The sequence below is a fragment of the Candoia aspera genome, chromosome 3 (assembly GCF_035149785.1).
Source record: "Candoia aspera isolate rCanAsp1 chromosome 3, rCanAsp1.hap2, whole genome shotgun sequence".
Classification (NCBI taxonomy): Eukaryota; Metazoa; Chordata; class Lepidosauria; order Squamata; family Boidae; genus Candoia; species Candoia aspera.
The window spans coordinates 112,274,366-112,296,810 of record NC_086155.1 but is presented as its reverse complement, the minus strand read 5'-3'; the positions used below and the strand labels follow the sequence as shown (position 1 = coordinate 112,296,810).

Genomic DNA, 22,445 nt, shown 5'->3' with positions numbered 1-22,445 from the left:
CAAAACTAAAATAGCACAGCTATTGCTGCAGGAGCAGCTCAACTCTCAATTGCTCCTCCTCTCATGTTCTGTGCCCAGAGGCTGCTAGAATAGGGAATTAATGGTTAAATTTCAGTTTGAGTTTAGGAAACATAAACCAAAATACAGGTTATAGGTTGTGCTGAAAGTGTAGCATAATCTGAGTCATGATCTATATTCAGATGGAAAACAAAATTTAAGAAGCTTCTCTTGAAATACAAAGAGCATTTTAAAAGAAGAGATTGTGTAAAGTTCATGATAGAGAAAAAAAGAGTAAAATATAAATCCTTTTTTTTTCAAGTTATTCAGAGTTCCCCTGGATTGCCATTTTCAGAACAAAAGTCTGTCTCCCATTACAAGCCCTGAATTACAAGACTAGATAGGATTTACATACACTTGTTTGGCACTACTACAGTGAAGACAGAAATGTCACTATTACATCAAAAAGACTGAAAACCTGTAGGAAAATGCTGCAAATACAACAACAGATCTGAAAAAAGCATGTTTTAATTATGTCACATACAGATGGTTAGCAATTTTGTAAATTTTCCTGTAAGAATTATTATTCTGGCATAGAATTCAAGACATTATTGATACCTAAATAATGGGGTAAACAAAATATAGAACCAGAAAATTCCACCTCAATTATCAGCATGGAGAACCTCTACAAAATAGCAAAATTTAGCCACATAGCTCTGTGTATTAGCACAGGAAATTCAGGTAAAGAATCTCTTATCAATGCCTGTAATCTATGTGTTGTAGATTTCCTACAAACACATCTATATGTATGCACATTCTTCTCCTAATACAGTAAAACCTGCTTCACTAAATATCTCTTCCATAAAAAGCAAAACAAGTTATACATGCCAAAATCTCATTTCTAAGTTCCTGACAAAGGAATGCCCAGTTCTGCATTTATTTAAAACAGGAATTACATAGTAAAGATACTTACTTTGTGACTGCCAGTGCCTTGATGGTTATTTTCCCATCTGGTAATGTAACTGGACCCTTATACTTAAAAGTATTATGATCTTGATAATCAAATCTCTTAAAATATTGTGGTTTACTTCCATCAATAGTAAAATGTATGGTCACATCAGGTGTATCTGAAAGACAGTAATAAGGAAGTCTGCATCGTTCCTTTCTGTAAGACATCACACATTTACAAAAAACTAAGCATACAGGCAAACATTTATGTCACAGATGTCCAAAAAGAAAAAAGAATTTATAGGCTCTGGAAAGTAGTATATCTGGGAAACAGTCATGTAAATGTGGGACAGCTTACTAGAAAGTTGAGCATTTGCTAAATAATAGTATCAGTAATGATATAGAGAGTCAATTTGGTATAGTGCTTAAGGCATCAGGCTAGAAACCTTTTTAATTTTTTATTGCTTTTTAGATAGTAACAGAAAAAGAAAAAAGAAAAAACAATATACAAAGATACATACATTATCAAAAAAACATAAAAGTGTTTCAAAAAGTGAGAAAAATATAATGGAAAAACTAAAATAAAAATATGAAATGTATCATTACAACCATAAACAATTAGAAACCTAAGGATGGGCGAGAACTCAGAGTCTCCCAGTTGCTAGCCTGTTGCCTTAACTACTACACCAAACTGGCTTTCTTATGAAGGGATGGAGTTACAAGAATTCTGGCAACTGATCTATTTCCCATTTAAAATCAATATATCCCAAAAGTATTTTAGGGTGGAGATGCTTTATTTCTTTTTTAACTGTCTTTCTGTGAACTGGCAAACTGATACATCTTCTCCTAATAATGAAAAAGCCTGCAGATGGTGGTTTCCACAACAATGTCCTGAATCTTTATTAGTTTAGGATCATTGCATATAATGAGACTGTAATTTTTGTTCATTCGTTTAGTCGCTTCCGACTCTTCGTGACTTCATGGACCAGCCCATGCCAGAGCTTCCTGTCGGTCGTCAACACCCCCAGCTCCCCCAGGGACGAGTCCGTCACCTCTAGAATATCATCCATCCACCTTGCCCTTGGTCAGCCCCTCTTCCTTTTGCCTTCCACTCTCCCTAGCATCATCATCTTCTCCAGGGTGTCCTGTCTTCTCATTATGTGGCCAAAGTATTTCGGTTTTGCCTTTAATATCGTTCCCTCAAGTGAGCAGTCTGGCTTTATTTCCTGGAGGATGGACTGGTTTGATCTTCTTGCAGTCCAAGGCACTCTCAGAATTTTCCTCCAACACCACAGTTCAAAAGCATCGATCTTCCTTCTCTCAGCCTTCCTTATGGTCCAGCTCTCGCAGCCATATGTTACTACAGGGAACACCATTGCTTTAACTATGCGGGCCTTTGTTGTCAGTGTGATGTCTCTGCTCTTAACTATTTTATCGAGATTGGTCATTGCTCTTCTCCCAATGATTAAGCGTCTTCTGATTTCCTGACTGCAGTCAGCATCTGCAGTAATCTTCGTACCTAGAAATACAAAGTCTTTCACTGCTTCTACATTTTCTCCCTCTATTTGCCAGTTATCAATCAAGCTGGTTGCCATAATCTTGGTTTTTTTGAGGTTTAGCTGCAAGCCAGCTTTTGCACTTTCTTCTTTCACCTTCATCATAAGGCTCCTCAGTTCCTCTTCGCTTTCAGCCATCAAAGTGGTATCATCTGCATATCTGAGATTGTTAATGTTTCTTCCAGCGATTTTAACTCCAGCCTTGGATTCCTCAAGCCCAGCATGTCGCATGATGTGTTCTGCGTACAAGTTGAATAGGTAGGGTGAGAGTATACAGTCCTGCTGTACTCCTTTCCCAATCTTAAACCAGTCTGTTGTTCCGTGGTCTGTTCTTACTGTTGCTACTTGGTCGTTATACAGATTCTTCAGGAGGCAGACAAGATGACTTGGTATCCCCATACCACTAAGAACTTGCCACAATTTGTTATGGTCCACACAGTCAAAGGCTTTAGAATAGTCAATAAAACAGAACTAGATGTTTTTCTGAAACTCCCTGGCTTTTTCCATTATCCATCGGATATTGGCAATTTGGTCCCTAGTTCCTCTGCCTTTTCTAAACCCAGCTTGTACATCTGGCAATTCTCGCTCCATCAGTTGCTGAAGTCTACCTTGCAGGATCTTGAGCATTACCTTACTGGCATGTGAAATGAGTGCCACTGTTTGATAGTTTGAACATTCTTTAGTGTTTCCCTTTTTTGGTATGGGGATATAAGTTGATTTTTTCCAATCTGATAGCATTCTTGTGTTTTCCAAATTTGCTGGCATATAGCATGCATTACCTTGACAGCATAATCTTGCAAGATTTTGAACAGTTCAGCTGGAATACCGTCGTCTCCTGCTGCCTTGTTATTAGCAATGCTTCTTAAGTTATTCTTGATACTGTTTCCAACATAATGGAGAAATGGCTTTCCTGACTGTATAAAAGCAGATACAACTTAATCTACAGAGTGTTTGTTTTACCATTATTTATTTATTATTTTATTTATTACTCATATTTAGCCACCGCCCATCTCCCCCAGAAGAGGGACTCTGGGCGGTTTACAATAAAATCCCACATAAAACATAAACATTAAAATCACATAAAACAATTATAATAAAACACAATAAATAAATAAAATCCAAGAGAAATGTAAAATCCAGGCTGGTGGGAGGGATTCTAGGGTGCGAGCCATCCTGAAGAATGGTTTTTCACTTTCCCACCCCAGGCGAGATGGCAAAACCAGGTCTTCAGGGCCTTCCGGAAGGTCAGGAGAGAAGGGGCCTGCCTCACCTCCAGGGGCAAGATATTCCAGAGAGCGGGGGCCACCACAGAGAAGGCCCGCTTCCTGGACCCCGCCAGATGAAATTCTCTTATGGACGGAGTCCGTAACATGCCCTCTCTGGATGATTGGGTGGGGCGGGCCGATGTAATGGGGATGAGACAGTCCCTCAGGTAACCTGGCCCTGTGCCATGTAGGGCTTTAAAGGTAATAACCAAGACCTTGAATTGGACCTGGAAGCAAACTGGCACCCAGTGCAGTTCGCGCAGCAACGGTGTTATATGTGCCCACCTAGGTGCACCAAAAATAGTCCGCGCAGCTGCATTTTGGACCAGCTGAAGCTTCCGGATACTCTTCAGGGGTAGCCCCATGTAGAGCGCATTGCAGTAGTCTATATGGGAGATAACCAGGGCATGAGTGACTGTTCGGAGGGCTTCACAATCCAGGAATGTGCGTTACTGGCGCACAACCCGAAGTTGCGCAAAGGCCCTCCCGGCCACGACTGCCACCTGCTCTTTGAGCAGGAGTTGTGAGTCCAGGGGAACCCCCAGATTATGCACTGAGTCTGTCTGGGGCAGTGCCACCCCATCCAGAACTAAAGATGACAGTTTTCCAGAAGATGAAGCCCCATCAACCCACAGCCACTCCGTCTTACCAGGGTTCAGTTGAAGCCTGTTGTTCCCCATCCAGACCCCCACAGCCCCCAGGCACCAAGAAAGGGCAGTCACTGCATCACTTACCTCACCCGGGATAGAGATGTATAATTGGGTATCATCAGCATACTGATGATACCTCAACCTGTAGTGAGGGATGATCTCACCCAGTGGTTTCATGTAGATGTTAAACAAGAGAGGAGAGAGAACCGAACCCTGCGGCACCCCATGATGGAGGGGTTGAGGGTCGGATCTCTCCTCTCCTATCACCACCGACTGGGATCGGCCCTGGAGGAAGGAGGTGAACCAGCACAAAACTACGCCACCTACCCTCTGAGCCCAACTCCCTGAGCTGACCCAAAAGGATACCATGGTTGATGGTATCGAAAGCCGCTGAGAGGTCAAGAAGAGCGAGGATGGATGTACTACCCACATCCCGCTCCCGCCAGAGATCATCCGTAAGTGCAACCAATGCCATTTCTATCCCATATCCAGGCCTGAAACCTGACTGAAAGGGGTCTAGATAACCGTTTCTTCCAGAATCCTCTGGAGTTGTAATGCCACCACTTTCTCAACCACTTTCCCCAAAAAGGGGAGGTGGGAGACTGGACAAAAATTATCCAGTACAGTAGGGTCCAATGATGGTTTCTTGAGAAGGGGTTGTACCAGCGCCTCCTTAAAGGCAACTGGAAACACCCCCTCCCACAAGGATGTATTAACCATTGCCTGGACTCAACATGTCACCTCCCGAGCTGCTTTCACCAGCCAGGAGGGGCATGGATCTAAATAACAGGTGGTGGCATTCACAATCCGGAGGATCCTATCCACTTCCTCGGGTCCAACTGGATCAAACTGCTCCCAGATAACAAGGCTAAAACATTCCCTCGGTATCTCCACAGACCGTATTTCATGCATGGAGTCCAACTTAGACTGGATCCGAGTGATTTTATCCTGCAGATGCTCAGAAAACTCTTCTGCACGGCCCTGTAGGTGGGTCACTGGGCCCACCTTCCCCAAAAAGGTACGTGTGATCTTAAACAGGATGGCAATCTGTGGATGCAATAAGAGCGGAGAAATACTGTCGTTTCGCCGCTCTTGCCACCACAAGGTAGGCCTTAATAGCGGCCCTAGCTTGTGTTCGGTCGGATTCGGTCTTTGTCTTCCTCCAGCGGTGCTCTAGGCGTCTCTTAACCCTCTTCAAAACTCTCAGCACCTCCGTGAACCATGGGGAGTGTGGGGTTGGATGAGGCAAGAGAGGCCACACAGGCGCGATCCTGTCCAAGGCCCCAGCCACTTCCCTGTTCCAGGCAGCAGCCAGGGCCTCCGCTGGACTGTGCAGCAGATCCCTGGGCACCTCCCCCAGCTCTCTCTGAAACCTCACTGGGTCCATCAGTCGCCGGGGGTGGACCAATTGAATGGGTCCTGCCTCCCTGCGGAGGGGAGCGGCATAAGAGAATCTTAGGGCCACCAGAGCGTGATCTGACCATGACAATGGGGATAGATGCAGCTCTCCCTTCAGATCACGTTGCCACTGCTCCAACAAGAAGACCAAGTCCAGAGTGAGACCACTGTCTTGAGTCGGGTCCCGAATGATCAGGGACAGGCCCATGGCTGCCATGGTAACCATGAACTCCCAAGCTGCCTCCGAGGCACGCCCCAGGGAAGGCAGATTGAAGTCCCCCAGAACCATACGTTTGGGGAGCTCCACTGCCAAACCCGAGACGGCCTCCAGCAGCTCAGGCAGGGAGGTTGCTATGCAGCAGGGGGGCTGGTACAGTAGCAATACTCCCAGCTGTTTTCGGGAACCCAACTTGAAGAACAGGGTCTCACACCTGGCAACTTGTGGGGCAGGGCCCCTGAAGGCACCAGAGACTCTTGGATGACAACAGCCACCCCTCCTCCCCTACCCTGGTATCTTGGCTGGTGCCACACCCGAAACCCAGCTGGGCACATTTCCAAGAGGGCTATCCCCCCTTCTGAGCCCAGCCAGGTTTCAGTGATACATGCCAGGTCTGCCCCCTGCTCTGCGATCAAATCGCATATGAGGGGGCCTTTGTTGTTAACTGACCTGGCGTTAAGCAGCAGCAGCCAGAGACCAGGGCCCTCAAGGATCTGCTGTCCAGGGCCCGGGTCTGAACTTGGAGGGCCGGAACACGCCACCGGTAACAAACACCGGGGGCGTCTTCCCCGAAGATGGTGAATTATAGTGAAATACATTATTTGGTGAATGAAACAATGAGTCTTCTAAGAAAGACAAGGGACAAGATGACCCTTTTGGTATGTTTTACTCTGGCACTACTTGGCAAGCTACCAATTTTGCTCCTTGCAAGTGTATGCCCTAAAGTTTGGCTAACATAATCTGTGTAAAAGCTATATTAATAATGATTTCTAAAGTTTAGAAAAAGTTCTTAAATTTTGAAATTTATAATACATCATATAATATGGCATTTCTACAGCACTGCTTGGATTGGTATCCTCTTCAATTGGAAGATATGAGTTCACAGTCAAACCAGAAGTCAAAGGCAAACCAGTTCAAGTTCTACTTGAGGTACATCTCTTGATTTGTGGCACTCCACAAGAATTTATTTTGTCCATTCTGCATCAGGGTTTGGGGGTCTGGTGTCATCTCTATGTAGCTGACATCCAATCCTCTTTCTCCTTTTCACTGCATCCCAAAAGGCCTACTGAAATCCTATGTTTTTTTTTAAATAGTAATTTTATTAAAAATTACGATAAAAAACTAATACAACCCAAAAAAAAAGGTGCAGAAAAGAAAAAAATTGAAAAATTGAAAAGAAAGAAAAAATAAGAATATAGTAAAGAAAAACAAAATACAGTATATAAAGAAATGACTTCCCCCTTCATCACAACAACTATAAACAATTTTAGTAACTTACCACCTTCTCTTAAAATACAACAAATGATCTCTTCTTCCCATATCCCATCTCTTATCTATAAACAAATCCTTAAAGCCTCGTCATTTCAGTCCTGATCAGCGACAGTCCATTAAGGGTTACCAAAGATAACACATATCTATTTTAACTTTGATCAAATAAACCAATTTTATATTCCTTCGACTTTTAACAAACTTTTAAAAAAAGATTTATTTTTATCAGAATATAGTTAAAATACAAAACAGTAAATACAGTAAAGATAGATGATAGCATTAAAAGAAAAAAGGTACAAACTATAAATATGAAAGTAGAAAGAAGATAAGAACAAAGAAATGACTTCCAGCTATCCCAATTACAGATATACATATAATTGAAATAAATTAATCTCTTACCACTAATTTATCCATTATTAGCCCTATTTCTATCCAAACAAACCCACTATTCAGTAGAACCCATAATCATAACTTCATTTTTTCCATCACGAGCAGATAGTCTAAAAATGGTTGCCATGAATCTATAAATCTGGAAACAATATTATCTCTTATTAGAGCAGTTAGCTTCACCATTTGTTCCAAGTCAATTAATTTAATTATCCATTCTTTCTTTGTTGGTATTTGTGGTTCCTTCCACTGTTGAGCATAGAGTATTCTTGCAGCAGTAGTCATATAGAGAAGCAAATTTCCATGCTGTTTCTCCAATTCTTCTTCCATCAAACCTAATAAGAACTGGGGGGGGGGGTTGTTCTTTTTTTTTTTCAAATTTACATTAAGAATTTTTTTTAATTTACATTAAGAATTTTTTGAATAACAGTACATATCTGATCCCAAAATTTCTTTCCTTTTTCACACGTCCACCAAAGGTGGTAAAAAGTTCCTTCTCCCTGTGAACATTTCCAGCAAACATTAGTTACATTCTTAAACATTTTCGATAACTTGTCAGGTGTTAGGTACCAGCGGTACATCATTTTATAAAGATTTTCCTTTAAATTATAATTTAATGTAAATTTTAAACCTTTTGTCCACATTTTTCCCACTGTTCCATCATATTATACCCAAAATTTCTAGCCCATTTAACCATACACTCCTTGACTTGTTCATCCTCCATACAAAGTTGAGTCTCAAGGCAAGTTATTTCATTTACAAATCTATAATTCTTTTTATCCAACTTAAAATGTTCAAATAATTGCATATAAATAAACCAGCGACATGAAAGACCTTCTATCTCTAATTTTTCTCTTGTCTTAAACATAGGTTTGCCTTCTTCAAAATTTAATAAATCTTTATATTTTAATCACTTTGTTTCGCCCACATTTTCTCTTCTAGAAAATGCTTCCTGGGGTGATAACCACAGAGGTACATTAAGTGACAGTCTAGCTTTGTATTTATCCCAAATCTGTAATATAGCCTTCCTAATGTAATGATTTTTAAACTCCTTATTTGCCTTAACTTTGTCATATCACAGGTAGGCATGCCATCCAAATCTTACATGACCTTCAAGTTGTAACGATTTTCTATTCTCTAAGGTTGTCCAATCCCTCATCCACAGGAAACAATATGCCTCAAAATACAATTTTAAATCCGGCAACCCCAGACCTCCTCGTTCCTTAGCATCCTGTAAGAGTTTATACTTAATTCTTAGTTTTTTACCTTGCTAATAAACTTTGAAATATCTTTTTGCCATTGTTTAAATATTCTATCTGTTGAGAAAATCAGTATCATCTGAAAAAGGAACAAGATCCTAGGCAATACATTCATCTTAATTACAGAAATTCTCCCCATAAGCGACAAGTGTAATTTTTCTCATCTTATCAGATCTTTTTTAACCTTATTCCAAATTTTACTATAGTTATTTTGAAACAATGCACTATTTTTAGTTGACAAAATCACTCCCAGATATCTAATCTTTTTTTCACTCTTAAAACCTGTCTTTCTTATCAACAATTCTTGATTATTCAGTGTCATATTTTTAATTAACATTTTGTTTTTTTTTACTTTGAAACCCGCTAACGACCCAAATTATTTCAATATTTTCATCAAATATTCAGCCGAGTCTAAAGGATCTTGTAGAATCAAGACTAGATCATCAGCAAATGCTCTTAACTTAAAAACCTCCTGTTTAATCTTTAAGCCTTTTATTTTTTCATCCCTTCTGATGTCCCTGTTAAAAACCTCTAACACTAAAATAAACAACAAAGGTGATAAAGGACATCCTTGCCTTATTCCTTTTTCTATCTTACATGTTTCAGTCATCATTCACAATAATATTAGACCTTTGGGATGTATAAATTGGCTTAATTCCCTTTATAAAAGATTCTCCAAATTCCATACTTTCCAAAACCTTGAACATAAAAATCCAATTCAAATTATCAAAGGCTTTCTCTGAATCTAAAAAAATAAGGGCCATCTGACATTCATTATGATATTGTAAATATCCTATGATATCTAACACAATTCTTATGTTGTTTTTTAATTGTCTTTTAGGTAGAAATCCACATTGATCATGGTGAATAATTTCCTGTAAAATTATTTTCATCCTTTCTGCTAACACCAATGCAAATATTTTATAACCATTATTAAACAATGAAATTGGCCTGTAGTTCCTAATCAAAAAGGGGTCCTGTCCTCCTTTTGGTATGAGTGCAATGTTTGCTTCCCTCCATGTATCTGGCATTGCTGAACCCAACAAAATCGAATTCATCAATTCTTTAAAAGGTAAAATAATCTGATCTGCAAAACATTTATAATACATTGCAGATATTCCATCAGGTCCTGGTGTTTTTCCTAACTTAGTTTTCTTTATAGCTTCCACTATTTCAAAAGTGGTTATTCAGTATTAATTTCTGTGCTTGAAAAGGTTTTGGTAACTTTTGTTTATTCAAATATTCATCAATCTTTTACAATGAAATTTCCTGCTTTTCATATAGATTAGAAAAGAAATTGTAAAATGCTTTTAAGTTTTTTTTTTATTATCCACGAATCCAGCATTACCATCCAGAATTTTTGTAATAATTTTCTTCTCTTTCTTTCCTTAATTTATATGCTAACCATCTTCCTGGTTTGTTAGTAAATTCAAAATATCTCTGCTTAGCATATTTTAATTTCATTTCAATTTCTTTTAACGTTAACACTGAAACTTGCTGGTGTAATAATTTAAGTTGATAAACAATATTATCTGATGGCTTTTTCTGCAACTCTCTCTCTTTTAATTTAATCTGATCTAAAACCATTTGTAGTTTTTATTGAGATTTTTTCTGAATAATTTGATTGTGATATATAAAATGCCCTCTCATAACCTCTTTACTAGTGTTCCACACAGTTTTTATATCTATGTCATTACCTAAGTTAATTTCAAAAAAATCTTTTAATTTCCTTTTACAGTCCTCAACAACCTCTTCTTTTTTCAAAATAGCTTCATTCAATCTCCATCTAAAAGTTCTAGAAATTTTCTTTGTAACAATACTTACGGGATTGTGATCAGAAAAGGTCCTTGGTAAAATATCCACTTTAGAAATTTTATTTGCCAGATCTGTTGAGATCCATATCATATCAATTCTTGAAAATGATTTGTATCTCTCAGAATAAAAAGTATAATCTTTTGCCATTCCATTTTTATATCTCCAGGAATCTACTAGTGCCAAATTTTTCATTAAGTCATAGAGAGACTTTGGTAATTTTCCTTGTTTAATTTTAATTTGCTTCTCAGATACTCTATCAATCAATGGTGCAGTAACTCTGTTCCAATCTCCCATCAAGCACCAACTTTGGTATGAGAAGTTCATCCAAAAGTTTCATATAGAACTTACTTTTGTCATCATTCGCTGCCATAGTCATCCACAAGTAACAAACGTGGTTTCAGATAAGATTTAACATAAATTACAGTTCCATTAATTTTCTTTGAATTAGCCAAAACAAACTCCTGCCCCAATAAATTTCTTATTTACTAAATATTTTATATCTATCGAAGCGAATATTTGTAGCTCAGGGTTGAACTGTGGAGTCCTTGGTGCTCTCTGAGCCTTGTTGCCTTGGATCTTTTTTCTTTATATGTGTTTCCTGTAAACAAATCACATATTTCAATTTATGTAAATAATGAAAAACTGTTTTCCTTTTTTTTGGAGTGTTTGCTTCATTAATATTCCATGTGAGGAACTTCAGATCCATTTTTATGTAAGTAATTCATCAGAGTCTTTGGAAGTAACAGCCATTTCTTCTCTATATATTGTACCTTCCTTCTTTTAATTCTGCCTGTGTCTTGTTCCAAATCCACTCTATGTCTCGCTAAAAAGTCTTTAGCTTTAGAAATTGAAGTTAATTTAAATCTTTTTTGTTGAAATGTGAAACTCACCCCTTCTAATCTTTCCCAATGAAAGGGGACTTTATTCTTTTTCAACACATCCATCAAAAAGGCATATTCCTTCCTCTTTCTTAAGATCCTTACTGGTATTTCTTTAAGCACAATTGTATCTTCTCCTCCAATATTAAGTTTAGCATCAAAGTGTGCTTGCAAAACCAAATCTCTTGTTTTTTTTCCTAGAAAACTCTACCAGCACATCTCTCAGTTTATTATGTATATTTGCATATTTAGAATTGATACAAAAAAAATTTTCTATTTCATCCAATGTTCTATCTTCATCCCAATCAATTAGGGATGCCAAAGCTTGTATAATCTTCTGAGATCTTCTTTAACTTCAGGTATTCCCCTAAATCTTAAACAGAATTCCTTGTTTCTTAATTCCAACAGTACAATTCTATCAAGTTCATTCTCTTTCACTCTCTAATAAATCAACTCTGTCGTTAACTTTTTAAAATTCTCCATTTTTTCCCCCAACTTCTCCAATTTTTGGTCAAGCCTCTTTTCAAAAGCAGCAAATTTTAATTCCAATGATTGGTTAACATTTTGAGCAATAGTTTGCAAAGTTTTGAGGGTGTACTCTTCAAAGAGGCCTTTTATCCAATCACCTTCTCCAGACCCATGTCTTGTTTTCTAGTATTCATAGTTTATTTATAACTTATATTTCAATTTAATAGCTCCCTCTAGTGGCAACAAGAAGAGGGGAAATTACAGTAAAGTATATGTATCTTAAGTGGTCACTTAAACTAGCTTATATCTTAGTTTAGAATAAGAAAAGGGAAGAAAAAAAAAAGCTTCTGTAAAACAGTAAGTCTTTCATGTTAGGACTAAGTTGTTAGTCCTTTAAATTCAATAGAAACACACTGAAAAAAGCCTTGAAAATAATGAAAAGCCCACCAAGAGAAAAAGTTTTTCTGTAGTGGAGATAGCCTCTTCAAATTCTCTGATTAAAGTACAACAAAGTGATTTTAGAAATGAGGTGGTTAGAAGTAATGTCCTTTTAAAAAGGCTTCATATGTGGCTCCTACAAGATGGCTCTCCTGCTTCCCAGCTGACTCTCACCATTCAATGTGACTCCATGATTCCTCAGTGAGTTCCAGCGGTCTGGAAGGCAGGGGGTGATTCACCAGCTTTTCCTTCTCTGGAGAATGCTTCATATCTCAAATTACTTCCTGAGACACCGAATAATTGCCGTGTTGTAGATCCGAGCTACGGAGCTTCGCTAGGACTAGCCTTCTGCCATTTCTCCTCACTGGAAACCCCAACTTTTAACAATCTTGATCTTTAATCCCTTCAAATAATGTCCTAGAACTTGATTTCTTTTCAGTTCTTCTTTGTCCCTTCTCACAAAATTCTTCAAAGCTTTAAGAAGACTCTTTTGCAAATCCAATATAGGAAAATTATCCAGGTCAGTCTCTTGGTTTATTATTTGTATATCCCTTTTAATTATTAAGACATCAGCTGGTTTCTTTTGTATGTCCAGTGTAGCATTTTTTTGGCATATCATTCTTGTAACCTGTCATTTTTAAATCCACTTTCAGATCACTCAGTCTTGTCCGGTAAAACCTGTTCCATAACATCTTTTAAACACAGTTTATCTATAGAACTTCTGGGTCCATTGTTCAAAAATATCCTTCAATATGTCCAATGTTAAAATATTTTGCTCCATTCTGTATTAGTAAGTCAAACTTACGTGTTCTTAATTGTAACCTTTAGTTCCTTCTAGTTCTCTCTAGTGTCCAACCTTCAAAGTCCCATCCTATCCTGTTTTTTTTTAAAGAATTCAAAACAAAAGCATTTTCCCATGGGAGGGATTCTTAGAATTCCAAAATCTTATTTCAAATTCATCTGGACCCTTAGTGTAACTTCGAAGTTCTAATCACCCTTTTGCTGCTTATTCAAAAAAAATTTTTTTTTAAGTCCTTAAACTTGTATTTAAAACTTTTGCTGAGGATTGAGGGAAACTCACCTGGTATTTTCAGACTTGTCAATCCAAAGGTTCCTAAAAGCTGAAAAGCAGTTAACAAGCAATTTCCAAAAGTGATTAGAAAAGGAAGTATGTGAAACCAGTGTCCTTTCAAAGGTGATGACCATGGTTTGAGCAAGATGGCTATTCCCTTGTCTCCCAGAGCATAAAACCTCCCAGAGACCTCTGTCTTGTGGTCTCCTCATGAGGAGCAGCTGTCTGGAGCACTTGTGGGTGATCTCAAGCACTCTCCTTGTCCAGAGAGGAATTACAAAGAGCCAGTCTACTCACCAGTTCTTCATTCCACTATAGTCATTGGCTCTGCTTTTAGTGGAGCCATCTTCAGTTTACCATTTCTTCCCCAGAAGTCCCTTACTGAAATCCTGTATGTCTGGAGACATTACTAGACTTTATTAGGTTTATAAATTAAAACAGTATTCAGAAAAGGCAAAGTTCTCTGGGTTAATTCAGTTGATCCATGAATTAATTTATGCTGAACAGGGTATATTTTCCTTTGAAAATACTTGCTTCTAGTAGAGGGGTCACTCTGATCCACACTTAAACCTGGATGCTCAGGTATTGATGGTGGCCAGGAGTGCCTTTGGCCAACTAAGGCTAGATATGCCAACTACATCTATTCCATGGAAATGAAGATCTTGAATTTTTGAAGAGCTACCCCTTCCCATACAGATGGCCCTTCTATTATGATAATTTCTGGAGGCATTTTGTATGTCCCAACAACCCCTGATTATCTGTTTCACTGGGTCTATCCAGTGGCTTCCAAAAGCAGTCTGTCTCACTAATCTTCTGTCACTTTCAAAAAAACCCTCAGTACATAATTTTATATAATATTATTTTCTATCCTTGTTTTTAGTATTTTGAATATCATTGTTGAGTTGTGGGGGGGGGGGTTGGTTGGTTTTACAATAATATTTTAAGATATTGTTTATTCTGTGTTACTAAGAAATCTTTAAAGTGACATGTTTTAAATAAGTATAAAGTTTTGTATATATAATAAACAATTTCATCATTTGTTCTAATATGCTAAACATACCTGATTTGATTTCAACAAGAGTATTTGTATCTATTTCATGTTTAGCTTTGCCACTTGAGATTCGAAGTGGTATAATCTGAGGCACTAAAACAGATCCAGCAGTCATTATTTCCCCCAAAATTAAGTTTCTAAAGAAGGAAAAGCAACATATTTTAAACACAGAAATACAGTCAGAACTAACTATATAAATCCATCCAAAAGTTGCAGTTTCATGTTCCTTTTTACAAACAACCTTCCATCCCACAACTAGCCCTTGCATGTATAAATTTCACTGTTTGTGCTTCTACTATCTTCTTTTTTAAAAATTCTATCTTGAGCTCCTTTTCCCATTAGTTTTTCCTCCCATGGAACCCAACTTATTATAGCTTTTCTAAAATTAAAATTATTCTGCTTTCTTGAAAGCTGAGGGCTGTTTTTGACTATTCTTAGGTTAAAGGTAAAGGTAAAGGTTTCCCTTGACATAAAGTCCAGTCGAATCCGACTCTAGGGGGCGGTGCTCATCTCCGTTTCTAAGCCTTGGAGCCGGCGTTGTCATAGACACTTCCGGGTCATGTGGCCAGCATGACGACTCGGAACGCCGTTACCTTCCCGCCGAAGCGGTACCTATTGATCTACTCACATTTGCATGTTTTCGAACTGCTAGGTGAGCAGGAGCTGGGATTAACAACGGGAGCTCACCCCGCCGCGCGGTTTCGAACCACCGACCTTCCGATCGACAGCTCAGCGGTTTAACCCGCAGCGCCACCGCGTCCCCATATTCTTAGGTTAAGTTTTCCTTAATATCAAAAATTCTACATTATACAGTACTTTCCTCAAAGTTTCTCTACTTCCACACTATTAAATCTTCCCTATTGTAAGATTCAGTTAAGGACAGAAGATTCCCTTATGTCATTCTCCACTCTCTGAAGAAGAAAATTGTTAATAAGACAAGTAAAGAATTTCCTAGAAGAATAGGAAACTTAGTAGAATTTCTGCCACCACAGATTTGGGGTTACATAAAGTCTACTCCATGCCTCAATGAAAGATTTGCAATTTGCTCTTAGAAAACATCACTGACATCTTCTCTTTGGTCCTATTTATATAGAAAAGTGCTTTTTTCAGAAATGTAAGCCAAGAAGAGCTGGAGAAGAAGATCAGCAACAGGGCTAGTGGACTTACCACCATTAATGCAACAGCTTTAATACTGTCAGTGCTAGCAGAAGAATGGGAGAGCTGACAGCCCTTCAAGGTAGATCAGGCTAAGAAACCAATGCCATGTAGGTCAGTACTACTTTTCTTGCAAGGCTATAGTAACAGAATCTTGTAAGTCTGAACGGGCTTCCCCCCTTCTTCCCTTTATCTTTGTGTGAAGTAGGGAGGGTCTTGTCTGAGACATTTGCTCATGTTACATTCTTGCCTTTTACCTGTCTCAGGCTCCTTTTACCTTCTGTTGCCTTGGTAGTGGCTCTTCCTCCTGTCCCTCAAGGCCATTCCCCCTGCCCTCTACAGGAGCAGCCTCATGACTACATCAGTATGAAAGAAACCCTCAACTGCAAAATTCCTGTATAAGCTAGAAACAAGATTGGGGAAGGCTACTGTCACTCCTTTGAGGTAGACTAGGTCAGGAAACACACATTGCAAGCAATTCTATTTTACTGATATAGCCTATAATAACAGAATATAACAACATAATCTTGAAAGCCTGGCAAAGTTTTTCATCTCTCCCTTACACCTAAGAGATTCAAGGCAGGCCAATCTTCTTCCTCACCCTTCCTGTCTATCTGGGCTAAGCTGATGTTTTTCTAATAGCTGCTGAATATTTTTTTTCAAGGCTATCTCTGAACTTTGCTACAGCATATTAACATGGCGGAAAGTATGCAGAAAGCATATGAGCAGAAAGAACTGTACAACATTAGTAGTTTGCTGGTGCATTTGAAGAGGCACCATCAGTCTATATTTCCAGCAGTGGAAGAAGAAATGTCAGGAGGCAAGGGCAAAGATATAGCACAGCCAGTAGCAGGTGAGCAGTTCATGTCTCAGGCAGCTCCCTCCACTCTTATCTGCCCCCAATAAGCAGTCTTAGGCTACCATAGAAGATATTAAGTAGGACAAGTATGGGTTCATCAAATGGTGATTACCAATGCCAGTACACAATTACTAATGCCAATCAGGAGTAGCTAGGGTGACAATACATCTATCTGTTCCTCACTAATCTGAACTCTGAAGGACACTTCTTCATATTAGAGACCATAGATTGGGTCTACACAGCAGCTAAAATCAAGACAGCCATTAATTGGATCTCAGGTAGATGGCTGATAGATGGATAGCAGCTTTCCTAAAGTTACATAGTCACTGTAACTAATGGAGAAAAATATGCTACATAAGACTGGATCAGCAGCATTACTCATAAATTCCTCCTCAATGTGATGAATAGACTAAGATTGTTTCACTTTTTTGTGTAACATGACATGCTAAAAGATTTCAAGTCAATTCAACAAATTGCTGAGGAAGAAACAAACAGGGTCAGAATTCCAGTAACCCTGACTGATGCAGAGGTGGGACTAAGGTGGAATTCCATGTCAAGATAGTAGTAGTAGTAATTCCTGCTTTTGAATCGATTTTTCACCAAATAGGAACCATGTTCACATGTACCTCAGTAGGACAATTGATAAAAAAGGGAAAAATCTTAGAAGATTGGCATAGTGCCAGAGGACTGGAGAAAGGCAAATACTACTATCTTCAAAAAGTGAATAAAAGAGGTGCAGGATAACTACACTGGTTACTCTATGTCAGCAACAGGAAAAATTCTGCAACAGATTATGAGTCAGTTTCTGAGCATTCAGAATATAATGAATTGCATAAATCATGCTAAACCAACCTGATTTCCTTCAACAAAACACTCAGCAAAGCCTTTCATGAGTTTCTAGTAGAGAAGATGTCAAATTAAGGGCTGGGCCATGCTACAGTTGGATGGATACAGAGCTGGTTAAACAATAGTACCCAACAAGGTATATGTCAATGATTCTACATCAAACTTAAAGAAAGTGGAGTGTGGCATCATACATGGCTCTATTCTAAGCCCTTTATTGTTCAAAATATTTACAAATACATTGGATGAGAGATTAGTAAATATTATCATGAAATTTGTAAACAATTAAAAAATGGGGACATAGCATTCAATATCAAGATTCAGGAGGATCTGAAAAGCTGGAACTATAGACAAAAATCAGCAAGATAAATGTCACCTGGGACAAATGTAAAGTCCTACATTTTGATCGGAAAAATCAAGGACAGAAACATAAGATGGAGAGAGGTCATACAGGATAGTGATACATGCAAAAGGAATTGGGTATCTTGGTGAATTATAAACTGAACAGAACATAAGCCTAAAGTGTGTGGCAAAACAATATAAACACAATAATGTAATTCTTGATTACATCAAATGAAATAAAGTGTCCAGATCAAGAAAAGTTCCTCTGTATTCTGAGTTGGTCAGACTGAACCCAGAATATTGCAACCAGTTCAGGAAATTGCATTTTAGGAAGGACACTGACAAAGCAGAGCATGTTTGGAGGTAAGCAACCAAGATAACAAGAGCCCTGGAAGAAAAACTTATGAGGAAAGGTTGAGGTTTTACGTATGTTTAGCCTGAAAAAGAGATGACTATGGGGAGACAGAATAATTGTCTTCAAGTATCTGAAGGTGTGTCACATCGAAAATTGCTTTAAATTATTTCAGTTGGACATCATGAAAAATTTCTGAACAGTAAGAGCTGTTCAAGAATGGAACATGCTGTCTTGGAAGGTGGTGGGCTCTCCTTTTCTTGGAGGTGTTTGAAGAGGCTTCATGGCCATCTGTTGGGGAGGGTATAGTAGTGGCTTCCTGCAACAGTCAGCAGGGTGGACTAGATGATCTCCAAGAACCCTTTTAACCCTTATTTTCTATATTCTAAGCTTCTTTAAATTCTAGAAGACAGAAACGAAATTCCAAATGGTCTTGATAGATTAGGGAAATGGCTGGAAAATAACAGAATGAATTTGGACAAGATAACTTCAGAGTGTTTTCCTTAGGAAACAGAAATCAGGTATAGAAATATACAATGAGGAATACCTCATTGTATGTAATTATGTAATTTCATAATACTGTAGAGATTTTTAAAAAATTGTTGGAACTGGAACTGATGATAGATTGAATATGATTTGGCAGTGTAACATGGCTCCAAAATTTTTGCATTACAGAAATATAATTTCCGTATCTTGGCAAATAAGATTTGTACCTATCTATTGGGCAGACTTCAGCTCACGTACTGGGTTGAGTTTGGGTACCCCATTTTATAAAGAATTTAGAGAACTTGAGTAAGTTCAGCAGTGGGCAACAAGGATGATCATGGGGCAACAAATTAAGTTCTGTGAATAGAGAATGAGAGAAATGGACACATTTAACCTTGAGCAAAAAATGACTGATACTCATCAAATACCTCACAATAGATTATCAAATCCAGTATCACTCTAGAGGGTAAGACATGGAATAATGAACTGAAGATACAGAAGGTCAGATTCCAACTGAATATTAGAAAATGTTCTTTAATATTAAGAACAGTTTGATGCTGCAACTAGAAAGTTGGTAAGCTTCCCTTACTGAATATCTTCAGTCAAATACTATGGAATCTTCTATCTTGAATGTTTTGATTTCAGTTCCTGCAAGGAGCAGGGGACTGATTATTGACCTAAATGGCCCCATACACTGTATGATTTTAAGGGTGGGGGGGCTGAAAGATTTCAAAACAATAGAAACATGTTCTATTGTATCACCCGTATTCACATGGCATTCAAAAATAAGACTGAAATCCTATATATGCGAAGCAGTAAAACTTATTATCTCAATAGACATGCAAAGACATGCAAAGAATGGCATTATAAAAGAGAACTGTGATGGAATTTATCTTTGGATGGGTATACTGATTCTTGTTAGATTACAATTGTTATTTAATACTTTTTATTTTTAACAATATTTACTACAATTCCAACAGGGAACACCAGGGATGTTGGCGAGAATGAGAAGTAAAAAAAAAAAAAATCCTGGAAGAACGAAAAAAAGCACATCTTTACTGCTTCTAAGTAAAGAGCAGGGTGTGTCCATGCAATCAAGCTGAAATCGACAAGGGTGTTTTTGCTTTTACTTTATCAAGAAGAAACATTAATCCAGTTGCTCTGAAATTTTCTGGATCTATCCTTCATTCCTTTTTAAAAGCTAGTATTCTATGGGCTAATTTTCAAGTATCTGGTATCAAGGTTAAATTAAAGTACATTATCTAGTTAATATTCTTTTTTAAGAAAAACTCTTCTCGTTTACATTAGCATGGAATTCTGAAAATGACACAAATGTAACTCCTTGCAAATTCGACTCATCATGGGAATTTACTGAGAAATCCACTGAATGAGGATAATTACTTGCTGAAAGATAGAAAGGTGTTTTCTCACAAATCATTTTATTTTTTCAAATGGGCAACCAACTAACACCGGTATACCGTCACTGAGAACTAGGCTTGTTCAATCGTCCTTGTAAGATTGCTATAATAGAGAAAATAACCTCTTACTTGGAGAAAGTCTTGCAGGATACAAATCCGACAAATTAAAATATTGGACTCTCCTTTTAAAGGTCTTTTTTCTCTGTCTATATCTTCTTTCTTCCTTCCCTTTACTTAGTAGACTATCTCTTCAACGCCAAACACCTCGGTACACGGCGAGGATGCAAAATTGCGTTGGTGGAACCCGTCTCCATAGCGACTTCCGCTCCGCCTGCTCTGCCAAGGCGCTTCGAGATGACGTTATCACAACGCTTCTTTTAGCGGAGGTATTTGGGCGGTTCGTTTGTAGCATAATTTGAATGTGTTCGGGGGAGCAAGAAAGGAAGTGTATATGAATGAAGAGAAGAAAGAAAGGCTCTTGTAATGGCGGACTTGAAAGTTCCAGAACCTCTGGAAATCGAGAATAGGTAGGATGTGAGTGAGATCGGAGAACGAGTAGGGCCCAACGACAGAATGGGTAGAACTGGAAGTCTTGAGCAGGGCGGGGTTAGCACGTAGTGATGTAACAAGAGAACGAGGTAAAACCTGGATGGGATTAATGAGTGTAGGGCGAGTTGATACTTTAGCATTTTGAGGGAACTTGTTCAAAATAGTTGAGCAAGTTTTAGTTTTGGAATACAGGTCTGTTTCTTTAGTACCAACTGTTGGGAAGCAAGTATTACCTTTATGCCTTTTTATTCAAAAAATATATTGATACTAGATATATACCCTTTAGCCATATTTAATTTTAATGTAATCTGCAAAGAACAAATTGTTTTTATAATTCATTTCCATATGTTTCTGACTCTTAATTGTTTTTATGTTTCTTTTCATTTTTATTTGTTTCTTTATGGTGGATCTTGTTTTTAATAATTTTATATTCTCACTGGTAGACTCTTCTAATTTCATAAGAAAAGAAGGATACAAAAGATTAGAGTTAACTGTGTATTTATCTTACTGCTTCTATTTTGCCCAGGATAATTGAGCTGTGCCATCAGTTTCCCCATGGTATCACAGACCAGGTGATTCAGAATGACATGCCTCACATGGAAGCTCAACAACGGGCCATGGCCATTAATAGACTGCTATCTATGGTGAGAGTTTCCCCAGCTGTGTGTGGTTGTTGGCTTTAAAAAACAATTAGTCTGAAATAAGAACATCTACTTTGTCTGTGTTAAGAGCATCATTTTAAAGTAAGAATAGAGTTTACAGTCCTCATCACCCTTTAAGTCCATATTTAGATTGGTGTAGCTTTATCATACTAGGATTCTTAACATGTCACTTATTGACTTTGTGTCTTTCATCAAGTTGGAAAAAAAAGCTTTGTTTTTAAAAAAATAATTTTACATATTATAATTTATTTTTACAATATTTTATAATCTTTATAAAATATTTATTAAAAAAAAACCCAAGATGGTGACTATAAGCAGACGCCATTTGCCACTCTGGGGGGGTGAGTTTGAGATTGCCTGAACTGCAGCCTCAGCCTCCGTTTGCGGTTTGAGGTTTTTATGGGGGCTGAAGACAATCCAAGCCCAAATTGGGAGTTGGCGAAATCCACCCCCCGCCCGGACAGAGTGGTAGGAAGCGGTGGGCCCTGTTGCAGTGGCCTCTTATCGGAGCCAGAGCGGGAGTTGTTCCTCCCTCCCCTCCTGTCCTTGCCTCCACCAGAGCCCCTGGTTGAAGCGGGGGAGGTAATGTTCCCACGGCAAGGTCTCTGGGGTGCCTGGTGGCGGGCGAAGCAGCAAGCAGCCTGGCGTTCGGGCGACTGGCAACTGGGCAGCTGGCCAGCGAGCAGCGGGCAACCGGGTGGCTGGCCAGCAAGCAGCGGGCAACTGGGCGGCTGGCCAGCAAGCGGGCAACCGAGCGGCTGGCAGCAGGCAGCCTGGCAGCTGGAAAGCAGCAAACCTGGGATGCTAGGCCTGCCTTGGTGGGACAGCAGAACCGGGCGGTGCGGTGGACTCTGGTAGCTGGAAGAATCTGGCAGCAGTGGATCAACCAGCTGGCCGGGGGCGTTGGGGCACAAGACAACGGACAACGAGCAAGAGGCTGGAATTGAGAATTCGGCGGACTGGGGGTTTGAGGCACCGATGAACTGCAGCACGATAAAGCAAGCCGGGCAGTCTTGAGAACATCGAGATAGAGATTATAGCAAATTAACTGACCATCCCTTCCTAATCGTCCCAGGATATAATTAGGCTATTAGGGATCCCTAAATGGTGA

At 38.8% G+C, this 22,445-nt stretch overlaps 2 protein-coding genes across 4 annotated transcripts in view; one reads left to right on the top strand and one right to left on the bottom strand.

Moving 5' to 3' along the window:
* DZANK1 (double zinc ribbon and ankyrin repeat domains 1) overlaps positions 1 to 20,403 on the bottom strand; it is a 50,023-nt gene extending 29,620 nt beyond the window's left edge. For all 3 annotated transcript variants that reach the window (XM_063298613.1, XM_063298616.1, XM_063298615.1), the window contains exons 1-3: positions 20,253 to 20,403; positions 14,678 to 14,805; positions 971 to 1,124 (exon numbers count right to left, since the gene is read on the bottom strand). In XM_063298613.1, the coding sequence (XP_063154683.1) occupies positions 971 to 1,124; positions 14,678 to 14,783 (260 nt within the window). In that variant the 5' untranslated portion in view covers positions 14,784 to 14,805; positions 20,253 to 20,403. The remainder of the gene's footprint in view (positions 1 to 970; positions 1,125 to 14,677; positions 14,806 to 20,252) is intronic.
* Positions 20,404 to 20,481: 78 nt separating this feature from the next.
* Positions 20,482 to 22,445, top strand: part of POLR3F (RNA polymerase III subunit F) — a 30,822-nt gene continuing 28,858 nt past the window's right edge. The window contains exons 1-2 of the mRNA XM_063298612.1: positions 20,482 to 20,650; positions 21,199 to 21,316. Of these exons, the coding sequence (XP_063154682.1) occupies positions 20,607 to 20,650; positions 21,199 to 21,316 (162 nt within the window). The 5' untranslated portion in view covers positions 20,482 to 20,606. The remainder of the gene's footprint in view (positions 20,651 to 21,198; positions 21,317 to 22,445) is intronic.